General features: G+C 49.0%; 1 protein-coding gene across 13 annotated transcripts in view; it reads left to right on the forward strand.

The window, feature by feature from the left end:
* Positions 1–9,140, forward strand: part of LOC116847936 (synaptogenesis protein syg-2-like) — a 413,298-nt gene that overhangs the window by 362,029 nt on the left and 42,129 nt on the right. For all 13 annotated transcript variants that reach the window (XM_032823535.1, XM_032823542.1, XM_032823543.1 and 10 more), the window contains 2 exons: positions 2,275–2,385; positions 4,390–4,596. In XM_032823535.1, the coding sequence (XP_032679426.1) occupies positions 2,275–2,385; positions 4,390–4,596 (318 nt within the window). The remainder of the gene's footprint in view (positions 1–2,274; positions 2,386–4,389; positions 4,597–9,140) is intronic.

Here is a 9,140-nt window from a genome sequence, read left to right on the forward strand (position 1 = left end):
GGGGGGGGGGGGAGGGATCCGCGGAAGGGGATGGGGATAATTATAAAACGGAACAAATAAACTTTAGCAGCCGCGTTGTAACGCGATTCTTAATTACACGCGATAATTAGTGGCTGCGCAAACGCTTGTTCGCGAGCGAGCGTGCGCGCACGTGTAAACCTCTCGGGGATGTGCAACTCTGCGTCGGCTAAATTAGAAAATTTGATTAATTGCAAATCCGCGTATTATTCTGCGGGACAGACGAAGCGAGGATTCCTCCGCGTTCAACGTTGACGCGTCCGCCATCATCAAGCAAGGGGGAGGAATGAGAATTGCGTTAGCGATTCTCGGTTGCTCGCCATCGTCGGGAGAATTTTCCTGGCGCTGCCACGAGCGTTTCGTTTCGAGCGCGTATAACATCCGACACGTCCTAACCGCGACTCGCAGCCCATCCTCGAGGAAACAGCGCGCCGCTCGCTCGTTGGCTCGCTGGTTGGCTGGCTGGCTCGCCTTCTGACGTCCCGACACGCCGCTATTTCCGATATTCAATTGCCGGCGTTTACACGCCACGCTTCCACAAGCCGAACCATACACCCGCCCATTCCACCAGCCGTCCGCGCGTGTCGGAATGAACTATACGTGAACGGCGCGATTCCAGTTTCCTGGCGCGACCCTCCCACTCTCCTTACGTGCCCTTTTGATACCACGTGGCGCGCATTGTTTCCTTGCACGCAAAATGCTTTATTGCGCGCTCGGCGGACGCGTGAATCACTGACATAATAGCAGGTTGCCGAGGTATCTCGAAAAGATCGTGCGCGCGTATTCACTTACAACAAGAGCTGACTCCTCACCACCGCCGCCGAATACGTCAAGTCGGGAACATGCTCGAAAGGGAACATGAGGGCATACCGTTAATTAGCACGTATTATTAATTTGCCGATAAGATGCGTATCTCGGCCGCGGGCTATTTCGAGACGTCCGTCTGTTCGTTAATAACTCTTTGCTCGATCGAGAAGCACATCCAAGCCGAAATCGATCTTGAAGACGCGAATACAGGACCACGACAGAGAGATCGCGCCCGAAATAAATATCGCGAATATTCGTTCTTAACCTTTTTAGTACCGACCGGAAAAAAATGTACTTAAGCGTAAAATACCATTTTTGAAGAGAACTTCAAGCATTCAACGTCTTATAAAATTAGTTTTGAGACAGAGTTCTTTCGCGACATGAATAGTCCGGCAGCATCGTATGCGCAACGATATGACGGCGTTGGTATTTTTCGCAAATATTGCTAACAACGATAAATTGTTGTTCGGCATTGTAAGGGTTAAACATTCGAGTATTTTGTCACGACAATCACGACAATTTTTTCATTTTTCGGCCTTTGAAACGGCTTCCAGCCGAACCACTCCCGTTACGCGGTGTGAAAACCGCGGCTTGCGCCCACTCGCACCCTTCCGTGCCGGCACTCGTCTGCGAACGAGCCGTGCAAGTTGCCAGCGGTTACCTGTAACACCTGTACACGCTTGTTCGACTGTTCGTGCGGTGCTCGTGGCACGAGTATCGTGAATTACGTCCTCCCCGGACGGCGCGCCGACTTACATGGAAAGTTCGTTATCTGTGCTCGAATAGCGCGTAGCGCTGTCGGACGCGGTCAGACTCGAGAAACCACCCCGAAACGACCGGTACCGCGCCTATGTGCTTGAAGACGTTTACAAACGCACGTTCAATCACATTACATTGTGTGTATGAAAATGTGTTTTAAAACTATTGCATTTAAAAGTGACAAGTCAGCATTGATTCAGAGGATCAAAAAATTATTTTACTTTAAACGGTAAATAAATCAGCAAACATGACAATGTTAAGTGACATTTTAATAACACATTAATGATGTTTTTAACATCAATAATTTCTTTTTAATAACTTTATGCAGTGAATATAGAGCAATATATCTTTAAGATAATCTTAAATATGACCTATTTATGAATATTTAAATGAGTTCACATGTTAAAGAGCAAATATTGTTTTACAGCTTAAATAAAAATTGGTAAGAATAGAAATCTTGTAAATACCTGAATACTTGGTGGTATCTACATTATGTAAAGAAAATTTATGCACAACGAAATTTCTTTCATCGCGGCGACATATTGCGAAAGCTCGACGCGCGCGCACGTTTCTTTGAGATAATTACTTCGCTCTACTTAATGTTAAGCGTGTTCATCGAAGAGCCTACCACGCTCATCATAATGACGGAGTCTAACGTTTCATTTCCCTCTTTGCCTTGCTCTGTTACAGTGCCACCGCACAAGCCGAACATTATCGACGAACACGGGAACGCCGTCCCGGCGGTCGCCGGCCCTTACGAAGAAGGCGGTGACATGAGACTGCAGTGCCTCGTCTCCGGGGGTGAGCCCTACTTTCCTTAATGAGAGGGAAAAAGCGCGAAAGCGAGACAGAGGAATATGTCGAATGGAAATATGTCTGAGTACTCTCTTTCGAGGCTGTCCTCGCGTAAATACTCGACGCGAAAGAGAGCCGTAGAATAATTGGTACGACTGATGGAAACGGATCCTTTGGATCCACCGTGCGTCAAATAGATTCCGCGGACCAGTTCTCATTGCGCCTGAACGTCGCCATATTACATAATCCACGTTGATAGCGTCTAATAAAAATTTCACACGACCGCGTTTCGACTTTGCACGCAACGAAAGCTTCTCAAATAGACCTTTATATAAGAATCTTGCCTCTCGTGGATACCCAGACCTGTATCAATCATGGTTCTCTACCTGTACTTTAATTTTTGTCAATTTTAAGCGCTTTCCTGTATCTAATGGCGTATAAATAGTCAGTGGTTAAAGTTTTAATACGTTTTAATACTATCAAAACGTACAATTTTCTATACTGTGTTTCTGTGTTTTCTACAATTAACGTACTGTGTTCTTTTTTATTTATCTGGGTCTTCTCTAGTCTATCTGAGTCCCCTCTGGTCTATCTAGTTTTTGGGTCCGATCTATCTGGATGTCTCTATAATCTATCTGGATCCTCTCTGATTTATTTAAGTTCCCCTCTGGTCTATCTGGATCCTCTCTGATTTATCTGCGTCCCTTCTGATCTGTCTGGAGTTCCGCTCAGAGCACAATGTTCGTCAGTCTCGAATTCAACGCGATTTTTCCGTGCTGTGCGGCCACTTTATTATACCTTTCCGCGTCTGATCAGCCAAGAGAGTCGTTAACGATCCGCTGAGAGGATATCGCACCGTGCAGATACTAGCCACGATAACCTTTATCTTCCGCGCGTATCTCTCCCCCGTGTCGGAGCGGAATTGAAGAAGTATCGCCGCGACGATCGTTAAACGCTTCGGCGAAGCGTCGCGGCTGCTTTATCGGGGGTGTCGCGCGAGCATGTATGTATATACTATATGTGAGCACGTTCGTTTAGCGCTCCCCTTTATTCTATTACATTTTAATATCCGGCCGCGCACGCTCGCTCGCACGCGCACATGCGCTGCTGTGTCGGCAAGGCGAAGGCAATAACGATAATAAATTTATTTTTATTACCTCGCACGCCGCTACCCGAGGGACGCGACAGTATACGTGCACGCGCGCGCGCGACTACACCCCTGGTGCGTTATATACTCTTCGCTACCACAACCCTCGGCATCCTCTATCCGTTCCTGCCCCCCTCTTGTTCTCTCTCTCTCTCTCTCTCTTTCCGTTCCCTGCGCCTTCTTGTCCAGCGACCCGCTACCTTCGCGTTTTTCCGCTTGTCCCACCTGAACGAAAATAGGTCCGGTAAAAAATAATGAGGTCGGTCCAGCCTGCCAGATCGTCCTCCCTCTCCTACGACTCTCGTTGTTTTCTCTCCCTCTCTGCTCTTACTTTAACGGGATATTCACCCTCGAGGGATTATCCGCACGCAACGACCATTATGAATTATGAATTAACGCGTACCGCGTAGCCAATATACCGATGTGGGGGAGAGGTTGCGTGTGTATGTAATGGGCGTGTGTATGCACGGAACCACTAGCAAACGTTTGTGGAGAGTTGTAAGATAACGGAGAGCGCGATATATTGCGCGGATAGTGTCACCGATATGACGCGGGATATTTTTCGCAGGGAGAAGTATTACGAGTTTAAGTGCAGCGGGAGTTATAATTAATTAGAGACAAGTTTTTCAATGTGTCAGAGCAGGATGATCACGTTTGATTGGAGCTACTTTCATCATGAATATATTGAAAATTAAAAAAATAAAGATACGGTTAAAAGAACATCGTTAAGTTTCCATGCGGACGAGTGTTCTTATAATCTTGGATTGGTTTGAATACTGAACGCATACCGCCTTCGTTGTTGCCTAACCAGACTCTAGCGAGTTTGATGAACGAATCTCATGTAGCCGTATTTATTTCTCCAGGTCGCCCTGAGCCAAAAGTAAGATGGTGGCGCGGCGAGACGCTTTTAGACTCCAAGGACGAGCCGGGTGAGTTTCCGTCGCTGCGTAGGAATGTCTTGGTCGTGCAAGAGCTGTCGAGAGCAGACCTGCACGCGGTGTTCGACTGTCAGGCGTCCAACAACAATATCAGTCAACCCGTCTCGACGTCGGTGGCAATTGAAATGCACCGTGAGTATCATCATTAATTACACGCACGCGGAGTCACGCACTTCGCTCTTACCAGCCGTTCTCTCTCGGCCGGGTCGGGCCAGCTATTCTTCCATAGATCGAGAGCGGATATTTCGTCACGACCGCGATTCGTTCCACGCGATTCCTCGATGTGCAATTTTTTGCACTCACAGGTTGGGGTGATCCGCGGGAGTGATAACGCACGAGGAGATCAAAGAGCATCCGTTCATTCACTCCCTCGCTCGTTCGCGCGATCGATCGAGCCGCGGGATATCAAGAGTAAATTCTGTTGGTTTCCACGCGAAACTTAAGGAGTTTACTCATCATGTATGTATAAATATATATATTTAAAAAACGATGTAGTGAATACTGTTATATTTTCCATATCACGTTTCCTAGCACGTAGTATTTATAACGGTCAGTTTTTTATTTGAATCATATCACTTTTTATGAGGTTATTGGAATAATAAACCTGCATTACTCCTACCATAAGGTTATATGTGCAAAATTACGATATTAAGTATTAAATTCCTCAGGAACGGTGCAGATAAATCTCATAAAACTTCAATTATGAATGTATTTTGCTGCCATAAATGTTGGGTTAAATTTTCGTATAATTTTAAGCACTTTTTTTATTTAAGTGAATAAACTCCTTAAGAGGCGGCAGATAGCCGAAACTCACCGAGCTCCGCAGTTCCATCGTTGTTGCGCGCCGTAGTTACAAAGTATAACACCGCCTGCGGTCTCTCAGGAGGATAAATCCAAAGGGTACAATCGATCCAACCGACCGACCAACCGTCCGCCCGCCCGCCCAATCGCCCTCCCTCGCCGCCTTCGTTGCCGCTTTACCCTCGGCGAATCGGCGCAAAAGGAATGCATTCGCGAATCGGACCAAAGGGAAAATCCACGTTGTCGGGTAAACGAAGCTGAATACCGGAGCGGCAAAGTATTTAACCCAGCAGTCAGTCAGTCAGCCAGCCAGACTCGGCACCCTTCGGCTGCGTTTATCCCGCAGCCACGCGCACCCCTTGCGATTTCTTCCTCCTCTCGCCGCGCGTTCCCGTTACTTCCGCGCAGTTTGAGCTATTAAAGTCGAGACGGTGTTTTCGCGTATCGGGATTCCCGTCCCCGAGCGTTGGCTCTGCGGCAGAAAACTACTGACAATTCGCGCAGTGATTTTTACACGACTCCGACCAGCTCTTCGCATCATAGCACCGGTTTCTCAATCTCTACAGTGTTACGCGCGATTGATTCGTGGAGCGTGGTAACAAAGCGTACGCGTGTATCGCCCTGATATTTATAACAAATATCTCAATTCCCGCGAAATGGCCCAACGCAGCGCCGTTTGGCAACGCAATTTGTCCGGGAGTTATTCAGGCCGGCTGGAAACGTCTCCGCGAAATATCGCAGGCCGAATAGGAAGAAACGAGGAGAAATGCAGGGTGGAAAGTAAAGGGGGATGAAATCGAAGGACGATGTAGCGCGGCGACGGAGCCGAAACGCATAATGTTTTCCGACTAGGAAACAGCGAGCGACGCGTCGCGCGTCACAAAAGCCCCGCGCAAGCTCGGCTGCGCGGATGGAGCTCTCGGATTTTTATTAAATTCTCAGAGAGGAGATTCGGGCTGTCTCTCTGCGGTCTGGCGGAAAGTCATCGCGGTTTCTTTCGCCTTTACTCGAGTGCCTCCGCAGCCGTGAGTCTGCGGCGTCGGCGGAGTGCACCTGAAATTGACTCACCCCCATTTCCGCGAGCGCCGATGCTCATCGGGAGTGTCGCGACCTTATTATCCTTCCCTGAATCGGATATTTCTCTCGTCTTTTGCACTCTTCTCTCCTGTAAGGGCGGAAAGCTGCTTAACGCGTCGCGCGGAATGCGCTGTCACAAAAGGAATTAATACTTTTAACGGACAGACAGATGGATAGAGTATGAGGGAGGCGGAGGAGAGAACTCAATGTTCTTTTCGCCGTGCGGTGGCAAGGAAATCTTTGCGTTGTATCTACGCGCGCGAATATTCGTCTTGTTGTGAAAGAATACAAATTTTCCAAGCTTGGAAGCATGCTCCTTCCATGAGTCGAAAAATAACGACGAATCGACCGACAACCGAGGCGAAAAACCGTCGATCCGACGCGGTGGAATATAAAATATATACATAAAAGAGAGAGAGAGAGAGAGAGAGAGAGAAGAAATCAAAATCGACGACATGTACACGCGCACGAGCGGAATATTAGCGGCGACACGCGTGAACGCGCGCGCGCGCGTGCATGCCATGCACGATGACGACGGTAATAAAAACGTCGATAGGCGAGCTCTTCGGCCCGGCGAAGTGATAACGCGTGTGCCCTCGCGCGCGAAACAAACAGGAAAAAAAGAGCAAGGGAGGGGAATAGCGCGATTCTCATCGAAAACTGGAATTTACGAGAGGAGGGCAAAGTCGAATGTCGACTACGGGGACCTCTATTTCGTCGGCGCGCCGGCGAAATTATCGAAAATCCATCCTTCTTTTTGCCCGAGGTCTTTTTTTTTACCGAGCGTGTGTGCACTTAACGGCATCGTACGCGCGACAACTGCGACGAACGATGAATGAGGGCGAAGAACGCTTTTTACGCGCGACCGGTGGTCGTGCGGGTGCGCGAGCGCGCATCAATTCTAATTCCATCATCTCGCAAGCGCGTGAAAACCGCGGCCGGCTGGCGTTCAATTAAATTCACGGAGACCCAATTTTCGTGAGCACCAACTACTATGCGCGCTCGCACGCGTCCGTGCGTTGCAATTCAACGTCGTTGGAATACTTCACGCAATGGTGCGCAAGTGATGCACCCCATTTGCCGGCATGCGTCTTCCACGAAGCGGTATTCCGCGCGGGATTTTTATCGCCCGCGTTACTATGCGTTACTACTCGGCTACGTGCTGGACTGGCGCATACCGAGCACGCGTTCTCGCAGCAAATGAACGACAGCAAACAACGAACAACGACTACGAGCCGACGACGCACCAGTATGATCGATAAGACGTCCAGGTAGTGTCTCTTCACCCCTCTCTTTCTCTCTCTTTCTCTTTCTCTCTCTCCCTCTCTTCCTCTTTTATCCGGTTCGTCACAAAAGACGTAAAGCATTTAATGTCGAGAACTCGAGGCGTGCGAGAGAGTGCGCGTAATCGTAACGTTTATACACTCGCTTGCTCTGGTATTTGTTCGCGTATCGTGAACGACGACGGCGACGACGACGATCGACGAACACTGAATCCGCATCGCTAAACGTCACTACAAATTGTTGCGCATACCGTGTTTTAGTGGTGATTACAATAAATCGCGGTACGAGCACTTCGCTTTTTCCCGGGGAGTCGCTTTTCTCGCCCGCGTCCTCTCACCTCCTCTCATCCCTGACTACCTTCTGGCGTAAAAGCTCAACACATAACACGACATACCCGTATCTTTCGCCGTATCTCCGTCATGGCCGAGTGATGCATACTTGTCGTAAAAATATAAAGGCACGGTACTAAAAATGCAAGAGAGATACAGAGCCGGTTGCTTTTAGCACAGCGGGGAGGGAGCGGAGGGGTTTCCGAGCTTCGCACGTATAGCTCGCGAGAACATAATTACAAGCCGCTATCATAAGCCGTCTGAAAGTTGGCGAATTAAAGCGGATTTTGCATTCAATTATTTTTAATTGGCCCCGCGGAAGTTTCGACGCTTCTGTGCAACACCCTCGAAGCGGAAAATCGCGATGCACACGCGCCAGCAAGAGAGAGAAAAAGAAAGAAGAAGAACGTTGAGCTGTGAGAGTGTATCGCGCACTGGCTATCAAAAGGAGAAGCGGCGGTTTCGCGCCCGCGTTATCGATCCGGGGTGAATCGCGCTTCCAAGAGCAACATCTCGTCGCGGAACGACAATTCTCGATCTTCCGCAGCGAGACATAACCGGAGGAGAGACACAACGTCGTCTCACGCGTCGTTCCGTGAGTTAATTCGCGATTACGTCGGCGCTGCGTAACGTGCGCGGCACAACACCACACGATGTCGTAACTTAAATATTTACACGATCAACACGATTACCTAGTAACAACAGTTTTGACCTCGCGAATAATTTTCCGCGTAAATTATCGCGTATCGCCGCGAAATGAACCGCGTCGCACCCGATACAATCCACCCCCCGTCCGCCTGCTTCTACCACTGTCCTCTTCTCCGTTCACATTGCCCGCCGCGTCGTTCGCCGCTGCGGCGCTATTCCGCCGACCAAAAATACACGTTGGATACATAATTCACGCTGCAACGATTTAACTCGGCCGATATGCAAATAAGTTCTCGCGCGGCGGGCCCACGAAAGGGAGACGCGAAACGAACATAATTATCCGGCCGCACCATTAGCCGGTCTATCGGCTTTAATTTCCGCTTTACGTTTCGCCGAATAACGTAGGAAATAAGCGCACCATCGTTCCGGTTCTCTCGCCGTGTAACATGCGCCTTGCGCGGAGTGCGGAGAATAGCGTATACGTACTCCTTCTGTCTCTCTCTCTCTCTCTCTCTCTCTCTCTCTCTCTCTCTCTCT

This window comes from Odontomachus brunneus, unplaced genomic scaffold, assembly GCF_010583005.1.
Source record: "Odontomachus brunneus isolate Ranch 3 - 2012 unplaced genomic scaffold, Obru_v1 Obru_scaffold_085, whole genome shotgun sequence".
Classification (NCBI taxonomy): domain Eukaryota; kingdom Metazoa; phylum Arthropoda; class Insecta; order Hymenoptera; family Formicidae; genus Odontomachus; species Odontomachus brunneus.